The sequence below is a fragment of the Spinacia oleracea genome, chromosome 3 (genome assembly GCF_020520425.1).
Source record: "Spinacia oleracea cultivar Varoflay chromosome 3, BTI_SOV_V1, whole genome shotgun sequence".
In the NCBI taxonomy this organism is placed as follows: domain Eukaryota; kingdom Viridiplantae; phylum Streptophyta; class Magnoliopsida; order Caryophyllales; family Amaranthaceae; genus Spinacia; species Spinacia oleracea.
The window spans coordinates 35,345,316-35,365,890 of NC_079489.1; the positions used below are offsets into that span (position 1 = coordinate 35,345,316).

At 34.1% G+C, this 20,575-nt stretch overlaps 1 protein-coding gene and 1 long non-coding RNA gene across 2 annotated transcripts; both read left to right on the forward strand.

Moving 5' to 3' along the window:
• The first annotated feature begins 542 nt into the window (after nt 1-542).
• Nucleotides 543-4,841, forward strand: LOC110786301 (cytochrome P450 81Q32). Its single transcript, XM_021990846.2, has 2 exons — nt 543-1,585; nt 4,070-4,841. The coding sequence occupies exons 1-2, from the start codon at nt 716-718 to the stop codon at nt 4,688-4,690; spliced, it is 1,491 nt and encodes a 496-aa protein (XP_021846538.1). The 5' UTR covers nt 543-715; the 3' UTR covers nt 4,691-4,841.
• A 13,171-nt stretch (nt 4,842-18,012) lies between these two features.
• Nucleotides 18,013-19,499, forward strand: LOC130470290 (uncharacterized). The gene is made up of 2 exons (XR_008930309.1): nt 18,013-18,254; nt 19,260-19,499. It is a non-coding gene; the product is annotated as an uncharacterized lncRNA (long non-coding RNA).
• The last annotated feature ends 1,076 nt before the right edge of the window (nt 19,500-20,575 follow it).

A 20,575-nucleotide genomic window follows, 5' to 3' on the forward strand; every position in this document is an offset into this window, starting at 1 on the left:
TAGATTCATGCGGTTCTTTATACTGGAAATCATTTGAATTTATTTGACTTGTTAAAACTGATTAAATCGGATTATCATTTAAATTTGTTCATCTAGTTTGATCTGAATGTAATTTACCTAATTTATTAAACCTAAAACTATTCATTAGATGAAAAATTCCACTAACAATTCTTCTAATGTTTTCGTTTATATTATATACTTTTTCCGTTTTTATTTACCTGACACAATTAGGTTTATGACACTATTCACACAAACTTCTTTGATTTCACTTTGTGATTTATATTTAAGTAAAAAATATAGTCGTGTAAGGTACATAGTCGTGTAAGATTCGTCTCAATAAACATTTTTTAAATATCAACTTTTAATAATTTTTTATTATCCATAATTAGAGATATTAACATTTAAAATCATGCATGAACAAACATGCATAAATAATTATGTCATTTAAAAAAGAACATAGAAAATATATCTATATGCATATGGACTCTTTGTTACTCCATTCATTCTTGTTTCTTGTTTTGAAGACCTGGCCATGTGGACTCTACATTCTACAATCTGTCAGTTAATGCAAGTATCCAAATCTTTCCTTGTTTGTTTCCTCACGTAACAAAATTTATATAAACCCGTATTCACCCACGCTCCATAGTACCGTTATCATTAATTCCTCATCATAATTTATAGTCCAAACACACAAATTTACAACTCAAAGAAAACCATGGAAATGGAGAAAATATACACCTTGCTACCTCTTTTTGCAATTATATTCTTCCTTTATAAAACCATTCTACCTTCTAATCCAAAGAACAAGAACCTCCCACCACCAAGCCCACCATCAATTCCTATATTGGGCCATTTACACCTCCTCAAACCCCCCTTCCACCGAACACTTCAATCACTCTCCCAGCGCTATGGCCCAATATTTTCTCTTCGATTGGGCTGCCAGCCTGTTTTGGTGGTCTCCTCCCCATGGGCCGCCGAGGAATGCTTTAACCAAAACGATATCGTTTTTGCTAACCGGCCTAAGTTCATTATAGGTGAACATCTAGGCTATAACCATTCCCTCCTAATATGGTCCCCGTACGGAGAGCATTGGAGGAATCTCCGACGGGTTGCAACCTTAACCATGTTATCCTTTCGAAGGATCAACGAAGCGGGTCCCACTAGGAAAATGGAGATCCGTAACATGATCTCAGAGCTCCTAGAGGGCGGGACTAGAAAAGTGAACTTGAATCAAGTTTTTGGGAAGTTGGCAAGAAACTTTGTAATGAGGATAATGAATGGTAAACCATGGGAGAAAATGGTAATGTCCCCACCCGCTAATCTCATGACAGTATGTGATTTCTTGCCCGTTTTGAGGTGGGTTGGTTTTAGAGGGATTGAGAAAGAGTTGATAAATATGAAGAAAGAAAGAGATGAATTTTTACAAGGTTTGGTTGATGAGTGTAGAGAAACTAGGAGAAGAGGATTATCTTGTAATGATGATGAACAAAATGGGAAGACCAACATTTTGATTGATAAGTTGCTGGACTTGCAGGAAGCTGAGCCGGAATACTACACTGATGATTTTCTCAAAGGATTCATCTTGGTATGAATTAACTTCTTTAACTTTCACCCTTCTTTTTTGTTTGTCGCATTTGCACAATACAGTTTTTATAACATAGAGTTACAATATCTTATATAACTAACATCGGATTAGTACTTCTTCAGTCGCTAATTGTTTATTCCATGTACAAATAGTGTTTTTATTAAGGTTTGGGAATTAGACAAGACTAATGGGTCACATATATTTTATGTAATCGGTAAAATTGTACGTAGTCCCATAATCTTTTATATGAATAGAGCAAATTTATAGGGACGGACTAAAATAACAAATGCGGTAAATAAATAAATAAACAGAAAATACGGACTATCACTTATGATTTGGGTGGCTGGTACACACGCACGCATGTCCACTTGATTGGGGTATTTTGTCATCAATCCATTTGCATCATCCATGAGCGACCACCTACCACCCCCCCACCCCCCCAATCCACAAATTGTTAACAATATAAATCATCTTCTTCTTCGGATAATGTCGCAACTTAAAGTTTTGAACCACAATTGAACCAACCGTACCATATAATGAGATATTAATTCTAAGACTCTAAGCTTTCATGAAAATTGAAGAAATTAACAACATACTCTAGGGTATTTGTTAAGTAACTCAGGATACGTTTTTTTTTTTTTTTTAAATAAATGTTTCGGTATAGGTGAGATTAGAAAAGTCTAGATAAGTTGCAAGTATGACCTGTAAGGTCAATAAGTTTAAATCGAGTCATACAAGTTTACTCTTTTGCAATCATGTCTGGTCTATTCCTATTAGATTGATCAGTTTCAATAAATTTAGATAATTAAGTTCAATTCAAATAAGTTCAGATTTCATCTGTTCCGATATTTATATAAGTTTAATTCAGATAAGTTCAGGTTTCATCTGATAAGAACACACGCTTAGTATAATGACTAATTATGTATGAAAGTGTTCTACGTAATAAGAATACCAACAATTAATACTTCTACTTCAAAAGAAGTATTTCATAATGTTAGGAATAATAAATTTGTGCAGTCAACTAGATGACAAGAACCTAATCAATGTATGAAAGTGTTCTACGTAATAAGAATACCAACAATTAATACTTCATACTTCAAAAGAAGTATTTCATAATGTTAGGAATAATAAATTTGTGCAGTCAACTAAATGACAAGAACCTAATCAATTAGGTAATACTAACACCGTTTCATAATGATCTTTTTAATTATTATTTGTATAAATATTAAAACAAAGAATAAAAAGTGTGTAAAAAGGTGAATGATATAATAAAATATGTACAAAGTAAGAGAAATGTGTAAAAAGATAAGTCGGTGTAATAAAAAATGAATAAAGTAAGAGAAATTGAGTAGAAAGGTGTAAATGTTGCGGGGTTAAGAAGGGTAAGACATTAAATTTGCATGTCCAAAAGTATTATGAACGTTATAAAATTGAGTAAACCCAAAAGTGTAAAGATAATTTTGAAATTGAGGTAGTATTACGTACTACTCTGTATGTACCAACTAAATTATTAATCACACGCATATTTCTCGACACAAAATAAGTACCAACTAGTGAATGGCTCGAGAGATTCCCCTGTTGCTATTTTGAATAATTAAAGTTCAAGATTCTTCTTCAACTCAATATATATTTGACCAAAATACATGTAGTCCATAAAAATGAAAAGATTCATTAAGCTCATCAACTATACATGTACATTACGTCATTTATCATGCCAAATAATTTTTCAATTAGATCTTTCTATTCGTTTAATTTATATTTTAAGGAATATATATATATATATATATATATATATATATATATATATATATATATATATATATATATATATATATATATGATGCTTATGAGACTTATGGTATCGTGTTTAATTTATGGTTTTCCTAATGCTCTAATTCATGTTTTTATTCCAATATACTTCGTAGTCCATAAGAAATAAAAGGTAACATAAAAGTTTAGTTGTTTTAGATTTCATGTTAACATGTATTTATAAGTTAATGTGCATTGATAAACAACAAATCGTGGTTGGTTAAGATGATAATGTAGTTGATTTTCAAACTTGAGATCTTATATTCGAACCTTATTATATTGATTTTTTATTGTCAATAACATCACAAAAAAGTTATACGTGGCACATAAACTTGTTCGCGATGTCTTTTAGTATATTAGTGTGGACTAGTTTGCCACTTCAAACTTGTTCTTTGCCACTTGAGTTTTAACTTTGTCAAAACACCTGGAACTCAAATAGTTTTTTGTAAAAAAAAGCAACCTGGCCCGGCCCATTTATGATGAAGTGATCATAAAATATTGTCCTGAGTCGTGCATATTTCCCATTGAACCATGGCTCATAGATAATCATAATGGAATTTTGCATCCCACACTTAGTGAAAAGTTAGTCATGGGTATGATTATATACTTGTACATACAATGAATGGAGTATTACTTTATATAAATTATGCGACTATCTATATATATATATTTCAGGTAATGTTGTTAGCAGGATCGGAAACCACATCTCGAACCCTGGAGTGGGCAATGTCAAACCTCATAAACCACTCTGAAATCCTCTCAAAAGCAAGAGCCGAAATTGATCATCATGTAGGTGAAGGAAGACTTGTAGACGACTCCGACCTCCCAAAACTAAGCTACATACGATGCATAATCAACGAGACATTAAGACTATTCCCACCAGCACCACTATTAGTCCCACACTACTCATCAAAAGATTGTACCGTAGGAGGGTTTCACGTAGCAAAAGGTACTATGCTCTTTGTCAATGCTTGGGCAATACATAGAGACCCTAACCTATGGGATGAGCCTACTGTGTTTAAGCCAGAAAGGTTCGAGAAGGAGATCGAAGGGTTCAAGTATATGCCATTTGGAATTGGGAGGAGAACTTGCCCTGGGAACAACTTAGCACTTAGGAATGTTACTTTGGCATTGGCAACTCTTATTCAATGTTTTAATTGGGAACCAACTGAGGCTGGTTTAGTAGACTTGACCGAAAAAAGTGGTGCTGGAGCCATTATTGTTCCTAAGGAAAAGCCTTTGGAGGCAATATGTTCTCCTCGCTCTTCTATGGAAGACGTCCTTGCTCAAATTTAACTATGTTTAATTTGGTAGATGTTAGCTAGCTTAGTATTTTAGAGGTGGATGTCCCATATGTATGTACGATATCCTTATTACTTCTTATGTACCTATAAAAGAAAAGAAAATGTGTACTTCATTTTGTGGTATAAGTATTTTTATTCCAAGATTTGTCGTACTTCCTTAAGTCGTTTCAAAATTAATGCATCATCTCTCTTTCTAAGATCAAATTTTATAAATTTTGAACATGAATTCGATAACTCCAATATGTTTGGAAAAAGTATAATTATACATGTAGGATTTTGTTAAAATCTGTAATAATTTCATAATGTTAAATTTTGCTAATTGAAAATATAAACGGTCACATATCTATTGAATCTGTTTGTTGGAATCGTATATGTTTCCGTGTACTTCTGTAAGAGCAGCAAATTGGCCCACTTGAATATATGTTCAAAGGAAACAAATTGGATCTATAAGAACAAAGCTTCATGGATGTTAAATTTAGTTACTTTCAAATAAGTATGTAAATGTTTAAAGCCCAACTCAGAAGCCAAAAAGAATCATCACTGAGTCGCTTAACGGCCTAAGAAAAGCATACCCGACAGCAAAGCCCAGCGTTAACTCATGCTCATGCATGTGCACTGCGCAACACATCCATTCGGAAGCCCGCTGCCCAGCTGGCTTGCGTGTTTAGTAGGGACTTATTTGACTTATCCCTTTGCCTCGCACAACATCCTTAAACAAATCATCACTATCAGCGCCCACCTAAATTCACCCCAGCCACCAATATCCTAGCTACAACCAGGCACCACATTGCATAAACTAAGTGGTCATTTAGTTGATTATACATGGTATGTGGTAGAGTTTTCTAGGAACAACTTTTTTTGTGTATAAACATTTTCTATAAAAATTGTTATTTGGTTGAATATATGAAGCTTCATTTATTTAGGAGTTTTAAGGGGATCAGATAAATAATTTCCTCTGTTTTGTACATATTTCATATTTTTTCAAATCAAATACGAAGTAATACAAATCTCTATTCTATAAAGGAACAGCTGTGGGTAAATAAGTAAATACGATTTTCGTGTCCTCCTAAGAATAGACGACAATACCCTCATCCCTAATCTAACCCGAAGCCTTGCGTTCCAAACCCTAAAATTCACTTTGACCGCAGACCCTCCCTCTCCTCTCAACTGCATCGCCTTTCCTCTCGCCTCTCCTCTCCATGGTAATTCTGCAACTCTCAAATCTCTCAAACCTCCCCGTCTTCTTCCCCAGTCACCATCGAAACCCTAGAAATTAAAACTCTGAGAATTAACAGATTTTAATCCCTTACACTGAAGAACCCTAACCATTTTCGAAGATCCAAATTGTAGTATCAATCAATTCAAATCCTTACTCAAGCTTTTCGAGGATCAAGCGGCTCTCAAATTGCAAGTGTCCTGAGGTATGAGAGTAAAACTATTTATTTCCGTTCCCGAATGGAATGTTCATTAAGTTAACGAACAATTACAATGTAATATGATTTGTTTAAGAAATTTTACTTCACTATTTTTCTTCCTAATAGTGTAATTTGTCTGTGAATTTGCATTTTTCCAGGTATTTCGTTGTCCATTTTTTTTCTTTTTTCAAAGTTATATAGTAATTTGTCCGTGAATCATGCGCTTAATTTGCGGTATTTCTGTAATTTTTTGAATTTTATTTTTAATTGCGTATTGTTGATTGAACTTTGATTTAGGTTTCCGATTGTGGATTGTTGGAATTCCTTGATGTTATCGAGTACAATACTGCTAATACGAAGGGTAATTTTATCTTAATTGCTTTATTATTAATAGATCAATCAAGTAACGTAATTACAATCGAATTTGCCTTCAAATATAATTAATTTTGTGATTGATAGTGTAATTTGTCCGTTCGTTCAATTTTACTTCATTATTGTCTCTTTCTTTCCGAATTTAATAGTCCCATTGATAATGTAATTTAGAAGTTATCGTCCAAATTTTATTAGTCATTAATTTGAACCGGAAATGTGACAACATTTTACAGTTATATTTGGATTTGAAGCTGAAACTGTACATGATTACATGTATACATTTTAGCTGTTAGCCCTTAATGAAGATTTTTCTGGCACAAATTTTTGATTGTAGGGGCTCAATGTGGAATATATGGGTCCAACTACCCAATTGGATCATTGTTGTGAAAGTATGTTTTCGCGATATTTGGATACTTAGATTAGTTGGTACTTCAGTTGTTTTTCATGTTTTTTTGCAGGCTTCTCGATCTTTCACCTCTGCTCTCAGCTACGTAAGTTCTTGATTTATAGTTTGTTCGGGTTGACCCGTTTTCCGATTGCAAATACTTTTAGATTTTTAGTTTTTGGAGTAAAAGTTAATTAATAACGTTCAACTAAAGTATTTAAAATAAGTAAAACCTCCACTTAACACAAACAAAGACAATATTTTCAACTAATAGTGTTCCTTCACAAGATTGTGTATTATATTTTCAACTAATAGCGTTCATTTCAACTAATAGTGTTCCTTCCTCTTCGCACTTCCAGCAGCCCAGAGATCAAATACGTCGTTCACAAGGTTAGACGGTTGTGTGGAGAAAAACAAAAAGTAAGGCTCTGAATCACAAGGGGACATAAGGCATGCATTTAAACTGTTGTTTCTTGACATGCTTATTAACTTTTATTTACTACTCCAAGTAGAAAATAGTCAGCTTTTCTTCCTTTTTTGTGCGTTTGATGATGAAAATGAGTGATGTTTTTACATTTGCTTTGTTTTCCACATACTCTTTTGTCGGTTCTGCTGATAGGAAACTGTGCTTAGCTTGCTCCAACTCCAAATGGAGCAGGCTTTGTCAATAATTGATACGGGGTAGTTTCCTTCTCTATGTTTTACTTATCCTTTAAATTAGGTTTTGTGTAGACAACCTTTTTTTTAGGATTAATTTTGATCATGATTTCTTTTAGTAATTACTAATGCATATAAAATTGTTAATTCCAGTATTAATTATGTGTTCTGTAAGTTCATGATTTGAATTAGTTTTTTATGTAACTACATATTCCTATATTCATTGGTTATATATTTTAATTAGGAGTATGTAACTATATATTCCTATATTCATTGTTTATATATTTCAAATAGGAGTAAATAACTATATATTCCTATATTCATTGGTTATTTATCGTCGAATTTAAGTACTGCAGCAGATTGTTAGGTGATGGAAGTTGCATATGTATAAGTACTATGCATTGGAAATTATAATGAAAGATGCCCAGTGTACAAGTTGTTCATGTTCCCTACTTGAAATTTCTAGAAGTCCTGCGTCCAGAACATTCAACTACACGTGAAATCACTCTTTATGTGGAGGTTTTACTTATTGTCTTTTGATAGTTCAGTAGGAACACTTGACAAGAGGGGGGGTGAATTGTTTCTTGGGAACTTGAGTAAGTTTCTTGCGGAATTTAAACAATAAAGAGACTGAGAACAATGAGCGAAGAAAGATATAAAACGGAGGAACCTTCTTGACCCTAATCAAGAAGAACCTCACTACTCTTTTGTATTAATGCAATAACTCTATTACAAATACACTCTTTAACTCGAGTTCCTCTCGAACACGAGTTCCCCACAGCAATCCCCTTCGATTACTGTGCTACTCTTTCTCTCTCTGACTTAACTCTAAGTCGCTCCTTTTCTCTTTGACTTAACTCTAAGTCGCTGTTTCTCTCTTTGACTAAACTCTTAGTCGCTCTTTCTCTCTTTGACTTAACTCTAAGTCACTCAAGGATCACTCAATCCTTAAACCCAAAATACAATATGATAGATAGATTCTAGTACGTAATAAAGCTTATAATAATAAGGAACTCAAGGAACACTCTATTTTGCCAACTGATTCTTTTAAAACGTTTAAGCTCTTTAAGATAGATTTTGTAGAAATCAGTTGTGTTTTGAAAAGCCAAAACTCTTCTCCTTTTATAGGAGAGTTTTACTTAGGGTTGGGTACCCATGTTCTCCTCAACTACCCACTAACAGTTACTGCTCAGTAACATGGGCATAGTTGGAGAGAAACAAGGGAGACCAAATCAAAACACTAAATGTACGTTAAACAGAAATACGTGGGGAGAGTTTCAAGGAACATGGAAAATCTTTTACTTGAGAAACAAGGATAATAAATCAGAATCCTATGTTTCATTTATTAATTAAATTCATTTTATTTATTAAAAAGATTTTCCAAGTTAAAACTCTTTTATAATTACAGTTAACATATTTCATTTAAAACGTACCAAAATACTTAGGTTCCTTTCGTTCCAAATTACGTATAAACAATATTAAATACTTACATAAATCCTAAACATAAACTCATATGTTGTAGTCTTCATGTTGCACCTTTAGAAGCTTCACTCGAAAACTTCCCAATTTGTTCCTTCTCTGGAACATCGAGGATCCACATAATATATGAGGATCTCGCCTTAGGAACTCGCCTAAGGATCTCGCCTTGCTTAATGATTATTTCTTCAATGTAGTGTCTGACATGGGTCAATTACTTGCTTATATTCCACGTTGCTTAGTTTATCCAACTCAGGATCTCCTTAACTTAGCATTATCCCTCTAAGGATCTCGGAACCTATTATGCAACATAACTTAACCAATTGTCAGGAGTTTGCTTTGTCATCATCAAAACTTTAGGGTCAACAATATTCCCCCTTTTTGGTGATGACAACATAAGCAAACTTTCACTAAATGCAATAATAATCAATTAGCATAAATATAAAGCAATAAATTAAATAAAGTATTTTTATAAAAATTAATCTAAATTTCCTAAATGAAATTAAGGAAAATTGAAATTAATTTTAATAAACGAAAATAAAATTAAGAACGAGAAATAAAATTTTATAAACTTACATCGAGAAGAGAGTAGTGAGACGGACTCAAGTGATCAATTTAAGTTAAGTTTGCATTCATTTCCCCCTGTTGGCATTAACAAAAAGTAGAAATACACAATACTAATATATACCGATTATAGCGCCCTCCGATCAACAGTTGGCAAACTAAGTTAGCCTCAAAGTTAAGTTCCAACGTACTAAATTCGAATATAAAACATAATAATTAACAAGCCAAGTTTTTAGAGATACGATCTTTTAGGAGTTCCACAGAAATAAAGGAAGAGAAATTGTATGTTTCCCAACAGATGGTTACATACAAAAAAAATAAAAAAAAAATAAAATAAAAAGTTCCAAAAAAAATCAAAAGCGTAATGTAACACAAATGGATAGGATCAGGAAAGATGGCTTGGGTATGTAGCAAGTTTAGGTTGTTCCTTTTTCAACTGCATATAGATCCATATCCTTTCTCAATTGCGTCTTTTCATTCTTCCACTTTCTCATCATCATTCTCATTATCATAATATATATCAACAAACAACAGAGAATATTTCACCTTGGAACCACTTTGTGAACCCTGTCATACTCTTTTTTGTTTTTTTGTTTTGTTTTTTTTTTTTTTAAATTTTTTTTTTAATTTTTTTTTTTTTTTTTTTGGTATAACAACGTCCCCTTAGTATATACATCATAACCCATTCTTGTTCCCCCTGAGAACGTGCTGCCTTTTTTTTTTCTTTCATTCGGGTTTTTAAAAGCACCCCCACCACCCGACCTCCGCTGTAATTCGCGGGTCGGTGAAGCTCCCTCTTTTTTCGGGTGGTTCGAACTAGACAGAGAGGCAGGGGGAGTTTCGGGTCTGGGTGGGTTCGGATCTGGGTGGGTTCTGTGGGGGTTGGCGTTAGCGACCGGGTCAGGGCGAGTAGGGAGGGTCGCGAACTGGGTGGGGGGAGTTCGTTCGCGAGCGGTTGCTTGTGGAGGGACGTCGCGAGCGGGTTTGGGTTTGTGGGTTTCGGTGAGGACGGTGGCCATGGAGTCGGACGGCTGGGAGGTGGAGCCGCCGTCGTTGGTTGTTGTGGAGGGTTGGAGGGTTGGAGAAGCTCGGTTGCTGTGGTATCAGTGGTCGGTCGGTCGGCCGGGTTGGGTCCGGTCGCCGAGCCACTGCCGCCGGCGGTTGCTTGAGGCTGGCCGCCGCTCATGGTGGCTAGGGTTTCAGATTGGGGATTTTTAATTTCTAGGGTTTTGTGGTGTTTGAATTTGGGGATTTTTATTTTTGGGTTCCTTGTGTTTGAATTGGTGAGATGTGAATTTGTGGTGGTTTTGGGTATGAGATCCATAGGGGCGATCCATTAGCTTTTAATTTTGGAAAAATAAAATTTAATGGAATAAGAAAAATTATGGATATATAGAAGGAAATAAAAGATAAAAATAATTTGTGGAAAAATAAAAGATATGAAAAAAAATTGTAACAAACAAAATATATCCATGATCCTTTTATTTTAGCGGAACTTTTGATTTACGTATCTCATATTACTGACTAATTAAATACACATTTTAATTCTAAATTTTTGGTTGTTCCTTAACGATGGTAAACTTCAGTTATGCTTTACGCACATGTATTTATAATGGTATACAGTAGTTCTGCATAAATCTATAAAAGTCATACCTTGTGAGGAACTGTCCTGCTTACTTTTCTTATCTTGATCATCCCGATATCGAATCTCATTTTCCCGTGCTTCTCTCTGCTTGTTTACTTTGCAAGATTCTTGCAAAAACTTTCATTAGTTGTACGAAACAGTAAATTATCAAAGTAAATTTGTACAACTAGTGAGTCAGATCCTTTTGATTTTAAAAATAGAATTTTATCAATTCTTCCTCGTTTAAAATCATTTTGTAAAAGAAACTTGCATAATCTCTCGTACCACGATATAGGAGCCTGCTTTAACCCATATAGAGCTTTGTCAGGCTTGTAGATGTGATTCGGAAATTCGTGATTCTCGAAACCTGGGGGTTGTTCCACATAGACGTCTTCTTCAAGAAAATCATTTAAGAAAGCACATTTGACGTCCATCTGATACAACTTAAATCCCATAAAGGCTTCCTGTTGATTGTAGCCTTCGACTACTAACCTTGCCTTGTTCCTGACGATCGTTGTATGTTCATCGAGCTTGTTCCTGAACACCCACATCGATCCTATGACCTTTTGATTCTTTGGTTTGGATTCCAGATGCCATACCTTGTTCCTTTGGAACTCGTTTAACTCATTTTGCTTGGCAGTGATCCAATCAGTATCTTTCAAAGATTCAGTGTGGTTCCTTGGCTCGATTATGGAGAGGAACGCATGAAAAGTACAAAAGTTCCTTAGTTGAGACCTTGTTTGAGTTCCTTTCCTAATATCACTGATAATCAGATCCATTGGGTGAGAACTTTGATGTTTCCAGGGCTTAGGTTGAAATTGTGCCACTGGAACATCTAAGGTCTCCTCAGTTCCTTCTGTTTCCTGAGATCCAGTTCCTCTGCATCAGAGGTTTCTTGATCTTCTTCCGGTTCCTCGGAATCAGCATTTTCTAGTTCCTCAGGATCAGGGGCTCTTGGATTTCTTTGTACAGGAACTTTTTGGTTAGAAGCAGTTTCTTGTGTTTGTGGATCTGCTATTCCATTTTGATGTCTTCCAGGAGAGATTTCCTCATCATTATCTGTAAAACGAATTAAACCAATTTCGAAATCTTCTTGTTCCTGAATTTCATCAACATTGTTAGCTTCATCAAGCATAATATATACATTTTTAACTCTTTTAAAAGAGTCTTTAAGAGAGGTGTTCCTGTCAGGCAACTGAAAGAACCTACCATGTACATCAGATTTAACATTATCGAGGTAGGTTGTGTGTTCTTTGCTAAGTTCCACTGCCTTGTCACTTTGAGCCTTTATTACGATAAGCTTTTTAAAATTGTCTAGAGTTTCTATCAATAATTCCACTAATTTAATTTTAGACAGAGATAGAAGAGTTGAGGACATTACTTCACTTGATGGATCTTGGGTTGATTCATCGATCTTTGCCATAAGACAAAGGTTTGCTGTTTCTTCTGGTTGATCCTCATCTTCTTCCGAGTCAGTGGCTTCTTCCCAAGCTTCGATCATTGCCTTCTTGAAGTTGGGCTTGGCAAATGTGGATTTGTTGAATCTTTCCTTATATTGATCCTCTCCCTTGCCTTTCCCTTTTTCATTTTCCCACTGAGGGCAGTCTTTGATTTGATGGTCAGAATCACCGCACTTGAAACATCCTTGGTCAGACTTGGAACCGCTTAGTTTTCTCATTGAGTTCCTTCCTCTTAGATTTCCAGGTTTAGAGTTCCTGTAAAATCTTTTCATTCTTCTGACCAACGTAGCAACCTCATCTTCATCAGGTTCTGAGTCCTCCTGTTCCTCAGCCTTGAGAGCAAGGCCTCGGTTCTCAGGAACAACTGCTCCTAGATGTAATTCGTGAGTCATCAAGGATCCCGCCAATTGTTCAATGTTGAATTTGGTGAAATCCTTTGTTTCGAACAATGCTGTGACCTTGGTTCTCCATCTATCATCCTGTGGCATGCTCCTTAGGATCTTCCTAACCTGTTCATCAGAGGGAATATTTCTTCCAAGAGAAACTAGTTCATTAGTAATATTAGTGAAACGAGTAAACATTTCCTGTATTGTTTCTCTTGGTTGCATTTCAAAACGTTCATACTTAGACATTAATAAATCAATTTTTGAACGTTTGACCTCATTAGTTCCTTCATGAGTTATTTGAAGGAGATCCCAGATTTGCTTTGCGCTCTTGCACCCCATAACTCTGTTATGTTCATGAGGTCCAAGGCCGCAATGCAAGATTTTCACAGCCATTGCATTGATTTCAAATTTCTCAAAATCTTCCTTAGTAAATTCAGACATGGGTTTAGGAACTACCTCATTTTGAGCATTTGTCATTGTTACCTCGAAATCACCGACTTCTATGACTCGCCAGACTTGATAGTTCTCTGCCTTGATATAGATCTCCATCCTGTTCTTCCAGTAGGTGTAGAACTTCCCGTTGAACATTGGAGGTCTTTGAGTGGAATAACCTTCCTCGAGTTTCTCGTAAGCGTTCATACTTTCCAGGAACTTTTTCTCAACAGGGTTTCCTGTATTTTTGTGAGATCCTGCTCTGATACCAACTGTTATTCGGATGGAACACGTACAAGAGGGGGGGTGAATTGTAATTTGGAACTTGCTTCTAACTTTTTGCGGAATTATAAAAGAAACTTAAAAGCAAGTATAGAAAATAATGCAAGAGAGAATTTAGCGTGGAAATCTTCTTGAAAATTATCAAGAAGACAAAACCACGACCACGGGGGATTTTAACGACGAGCTCTCATTCATCAAGCGAACGACCCTGTTACTAACTTAATTGGAAACTCTATCAACCCAAGTTCCCCGTGAACTTAGGATCCCATACAAAGAGTATAACATTCACGCTTAGTTGTGTTTAATACTCTCTCAAGACTTCACTCAAAGCCTTTCCAAATACAATAGGAACTCACTCAAGTTCCTAACCCAAACCTGTTACAATATATGAGAAGCGTAGAAGAACTGTAAAGGAACAAGAACTTTAGTGTAGGAACTGAAGGAACTTAGAACTGAGGAACTGACTCATAAACGTGGAACAAATATATTTTCTTTAATTACCTTCCACGTAAACCAGACTCTGTGGAATGACTGAGAAGTCAGACTCCTTGGAATGAATGCTAAGATCCTCTTTTATAGTGTTGGAACTCCTAACTGCTTTCCCCATAATCTCTTCAACTATCAGCCATATTCCCATGTTCCTAGGCATGTACCCATGACCTCTATAGTTGATGAGAACGTGGTATATGAACGTGGATATAATGTACTTGGGGAACAAGCTAATACCAAGTAATGCATAGTTTCTAGGCGTGATCCTAACATCAATAACTAATATGTCAGTTATATTTAACGTGTTATATTAAACGTGATTTAATAACTGATTTCATAGGATTCCTAAGTTAATAGGAACCTACCTAATTAATATACTGATAAACGTATATTAATATTTGACTAACCTAGGATACCCAAATTAGTAGGACTCTAATTAATTAATTAGTTAATTCCAAGATACCCAACTTAACAAGACTCTAATTAATTAACTAATTAATTCCAAAATATAAAACATATTTATCTTATTAAGAATCCTAGACTTATTCAATTACCTATTTATTTAAGGACTTTTAATCAAATTAAAACTCTTAAATAAACTATCCTAAATCACGTTTATATTCTAAACTTACTGACAATTAGATTAATGCATATTGACATTATACTTAGGATGCATACCAAGTTCCTAGACACGAGTTCCACGAGTTCCTTTTAATACCTTGTTCCATTACCTTTCACGTTTCCACATACTCACATGAATCCTAGAAAATAAACTCTTGTTTCTTGTCTTCATGTTTCATGCTGCTCCGCATGTTGGTTGTTCCTCAGGAACAAGTGCTCCGCATGTTGGTTGTTCCTCGGGAACAAGTGCTCCTCGGGAACAATGGTTGATCCTCAGGAACAAGTGCTCCGCATGTTGGTTGTTCCTCGGGAACAAGTGCTCCTCATATTGGTTGTTCCTTCTCTTTCTTTTTCTATTCTTCTTTAGCAGTACATAGTGTCCTTTTCTTCTTCATATAGTTTATTTGAAGCTTTTTGATAGTTCCTTCATTCGATAATTTTTGTAGGAACTTACGTTTATGGTGTAAGTTCCCTTGTGAATCATTAAAGAACTTGATATTTTTTAAAGATAATTCTTTGAGATACTGAAACCTTCATTTGTTTTTCAACTTGGAAACTTAACTGCTTGTAGGAACTTCTTATCCCTTCTATTTCTTCCTTCACATAACTCTCCTTTTGTTCCCCTCTTTTTCTTTTTTTTTTCTTTTTTTTTTCATTTTTCTTCTGCCTTCCTTTTTTTTCATCTCCTTTAATTTTACCTTTCAAAATTACATCTCTATTAATCACCTTCCTCATTAGTTCCCCCTCAACAATTGCTACATCATGTAAGTGACAAAGGAGGAATATTTAGTATAGAATTTTTATACAGTGATGAATTTTTTTAAAATGTTTATGAAAAGAAAATAAATCAATGTGTGATATTAATTGATTTGGATCTCTAATATGTTGTAGAGATACGGTAGGAAAAGTGTAGGAAATATTTTTGTGAGGAACAAGAGTTTAATTGGTGGATATCATGGAAGAAAGAAATTATCACACATTACAGGATTTGGACATTCTTAATAGTGCACATGGATCGAATGAAAAAGCCTTATTTTGTTCCATAAGGAAATGGAACTTCACTTTTTGCTTCTTTTTCCTTTTTATTAACGCATAAGCAGTTTGGAAACTAAGGGTAATATTACAAAGACATCAGTGAGTCCTTAATTCAATTCTAGCTCATGACTACGTACAAGACATAGAAAAATTGTAGTGTCAATTTTATAAGGAAGACTATTCACATAAACTCTACACCTATAATACACAATTCAATGAGTCTTAAGGGAAATTCAAAGAAAATTCAACGAATTTCAAACTTATATAAGATTTTCCTACATTATTAAGAAGCCTTTTAGTGAGAGAATAAAATATATTGCTAATGAATCACTAGGAACAACTAGTGCCATGCGTTGTTCCCCCTCACTTAAGCATTCATATAGTCTAGTTATTAAATCAAGGAACACTACTTTTCTTGGGTTCCGTATTGAAACAAATAACAGACTGTTGAAATAAACATACCTCAGATTCGACTTAAAGTCAAAATTTTTCATTAAACATAGTTGTGAATCTTGAAGTGTTCCTTTGTCCGAAAGTTCCTCTTCGGATTTTGATCTATATTCCCATTTAAGGTGCTGATGTAATATGCCATCTAAAATGCCGCACCATCATGAGTTCCTTAGAAGATTGTCTGTTACACCTTGACTGGCCTTTATTTGACAATGAAATTCAGATCTCCCTTGTTCCTTTGAATATGTAGGACCGAGTTCCTTTCGTCAAGTTTCTTGTAATTGTTCCTCCTTCCAGGAACTTAACTCAGCAGGGTTGCCTGCTTATCAGCGAGTTCCTGCTCTGATACCAACTGATAGTTCAGTAGGAACACTTGACAAGAGGGGGGGTGAATTGTTTCTTGGGAACTTGAGTAAGTTTCTTGCGGAATTTAAACAATAAAGAGACTGAGAACAATGAGCGAAGAAAGATATAAAACGGAGGAACCTTCTTGACCCTAATCAAGAAGAACCTCACTACTCTTTTGTATTAATGCAATAACTCTATTACAAATACACTCTTTAACTCGAGTTCCTCTCGAACACGAGTTCCCCACAGCAATCCCCTTCGATTACTGTGCTACTCTTTCTCTCTCTGACTTAACTCTAAGTCGCTCCTTTTCTCTTTGACTTAACTCTAAGTCGCTGTTTCTCTCTTTGACTAAACTCTTAGTCGCTCTTTCTCTCTTTGACTTAACTCTAAGTCACTCAAGGATCACTCAATCCTTAAACCCAAAATACAATATGATAGATAGATTCTAGTACGTAATAAAGCTTATAATAATAAGGAACTCAAGGAACACTCTATTTTGCCAACTGATTCTTTTAAAACGTTTAAGCTCTTTAAGATAGATTTTGTAGAAATCAGTTGTGTTTTGAAAAGCCAAAACTCTTCTCCTTTTATAGGAGAGTTTTACTTAGGGTTGGGTACCCATGTTCTCCTCAACTACCCACTAACAGTTACTGCTCAGTAACATGGGCATAGTTGGAGAGAAACAAGGGAGACCAAATCAAAACACTAAATGTACGTTAAACAGAAATACGTGGGGAGAGTTTCAAGGAACATGGAAAATCTTTTACTTGAGAAACAAGGATAATAAATCAGAATCCTATGTTTCATTTATTAATTAAATTCATTTTATTTATTAAAAAGATTTTCCAAGTTAAAACTCTTTTATAATTACAGTTAACATATTTCATTTAAAACGTACCAAAATACTTAGGTTCCTTTCGTTCCAAATTACGTATAAACAATATTAAATACTTACATAAATCCTAAACATAAACTCATATGTTGTAGTCTTCATGTTGCACCTTTAGAAGCTTCACTCGAAAACTTCCCAATTTGTTCCTTCTCTGGAACATCGAGGATCCACATAATATATGAGGATCTCGCCTTAGGAACTCGCCTAAGGATCTCGCCTTGCTTAATGATTATTTCTTCAATGTAGTGTCTGACATGGGTCAATTACTTGCTTATATTCCACGTTGCTTAGTTTATCCAACTCAGGATCTCCTTAACTTAGCATTATCCCTCTAAGGATCTCGGAACCTATTATGCAACATAACTTAACCAATTGTCAGGAGTTTGCTTTGTCATCATCAAAACTTTAGGGTCAACATCTTTGTTTGTTTTAATTCATTTTATGCTGATTTTTTTTTAATGTGGTGGCATGTATTTATGAGAGTGCCTGATACCTGTATGTTCAATAAAAATCTGCCAAAGTTATAACTCCTTTTCCTTTTTTTAAAAAAAAATTTCTCGACGTCTCGAAAAACTAAGTCTATGTTATATAGTTGAATCTCCTCTGATGTGTGTCTCCTTTCCTTTTTGCAGGCTTCTCGACCCTTCTCCTCTGCTCTCAACTTCGTAAGTTCTTGATTTATAGTTTATTCTTGATTTATAGTTTGTCCAATGGCTCTTTTGTAATCCGTTTAGGATAGACTCTCAATTATTGTATTCACGCAAATGGCAGAAGGTGGAATTCATTTCGTACTATGAGGATGTTCTAACCCACAGGCCCGTCCAATGGATCTTTTATACGGGAACTTATCATTTTTTGAGTCACCTCTATATCTCAATTTTGTTTTGTGCTGTTTAATCATGATGAGTCACGTCCTGCTATTAGTTTGTTTGATTATCTCAGTTTGGTTATGCTAACCATGATTGTAGTTTGAAGTGGGTTTTATATTAATTTTGCGATTTTGATGTGGGGTATTTCATATTAGTAATTTTAATCAGTCATCGAAATGTTGAATGTTGGGAAGTTGTAGGATTTGTAGACTGTTGATTATAATGGTGGTATGATTGTATGATGCATGGAGTTTTTTATTTGAAGAATTATGGTTATTTCGTGAATCAAATTATTGTCTATTGTCTTATATCAGGGGTTAATTTTAGATTTGACTGATGCTTGAAAACTCAAAAGAATTGCATTTATATATAGGAGATGTTATTTGCGCAGTATGAATCGAACGAGAAAGCTTTTTTCTTTTCAAAAGTTGATATTTAAAAATATAAATTGAGATGCTGCAAATCTCTCTTAATTGTTGGTGGCAGTTAAATAGGTTCCAAATTAGTAAAACATGAATCGGTTCAGTCCATCAGAACCTCCTGAAGGTGAGATCTTTAGCTGGTTTTTTTGATAATTAATGCTTAATATTGTTGTTTTTGGATAATTAATTCTTAATTACAACTTTTGAAGTTCTGGGTTTTGTGTGTTTTAGCATAAGAGCTGTTTTTCTTTGATTTTTTTTTAAAAATTTCCAAATCAATTTCCTGGGGTTTGGTACAGATTTAGACCCATAAATTGTCCTGAAAAAAGTTGATGAAATGTTCAGTTGCTTTGAATGTGAATTATGTTTTTTCTCATAGAAATTTCAAGGCTAGGAGAATATTTGATAAATTAATGCCAAATTGAAACCACCGATCTCGCCACAACCGATGATATTATCGACTTTCGGCAACGATTTCGGCATTGTTCTTGCAGTTTTGGGCGTGGGATTGTGTGGTGTTGTAATGGTGCGTGAGGATGTGTGATGTAATTATGTTTTTTTGCTCTAATGTAAGAAGTTGATATAATTTATAATTTTACTCTTGAAATAGATTGTTTAATTGATGTAATTCAATAAATGAATCAATTTAATTTCTGATATTGAAATGTGATTTAGGATTTGAGATAATCACTAATCTCACTAATTGAATTCCAAAATTAAAAATAGAATGAATAATAGCGTCAATATTTTAATATAGACGTGTGTGCAATTATAAGTTTTTATATAATTTCGCACGCATCGCGTGCATATAAGATTAGTATACAATAATATAACACTTTCTTGTTTTTTTTTGTGTCTACGGCACTAGCATCTTAATTAGGAATTTTTACTAAAATAGCTACTTTTATAATTTTATTTACCAGAATAGCTGGTTTTTATTTCTATTTCCCAAACTACCTACTACTCCCTCTGTCCCTTAATACTCGCACCGTTTTGACTTTTTTCACTATTCACATAATTCACTTTGATCATATTTTATTTCTAATATATGAAAACAAACGTTGGTATCTATTATCTATTACTATATACTAAAAGAGACACCAGGAATGACACGTGTCAATTCCTGGTGTAAATTTTTTCCGCCAAAAACCATTTCCTAAAAAAAAAAATCTACTTTATTCTTTTTTATTTTCTTTCCTTTTTCTTTATAAATGTTTATATATGGAAAAAATTATAAGATCATGTAATGACATTATTAGACAATTTTGGTAATATTTTAGTCAAATCTTCATATCAATAGCAGAAAATATTTTTACTCAATATTTTGGTCAAATTAGCATATCAACCATATCAAATATTTTGGTCAAATCATCATATTAAACATTTAAAATATATACTTCGTATAATACTTAGTAGGACGGGCAATGTATATTATAAGATAAAATGATAAAATGAGTAGTTTCGAAATTTATTAATTACGCAATAGATGTAAGGGGTAAATATTTCATATAAAAAAGATGATTAAATAATAATTTTCAAATATTCGTGCGTGCACGGGATTTAATCTAGTATAATATATTGTTGACTTCATCTTAATATATATTTTCAAAATATTAATATTTTTTTATAAGTTTTTATAATATCTAGTTAAAAATATTGGTGGTCAAAGTTGTGCATTGGCAAATGTGTCCAGTC

Coding starts and splice junctions, on each gene's coding strand:
- LOC110786301 (XM_021990846.2), top strand. CDS start 716: ATGGAAATGGAGAAAATATACACCTTGCTACCTCTTTTTGCAATTATA. Junction 1,586..4,069: donor TTCTCAAAGGATTCATCTTG/GTATGAATTAAC, acceptor TATATATTTCAG/GTAATGTTGTTAGCAGGATC.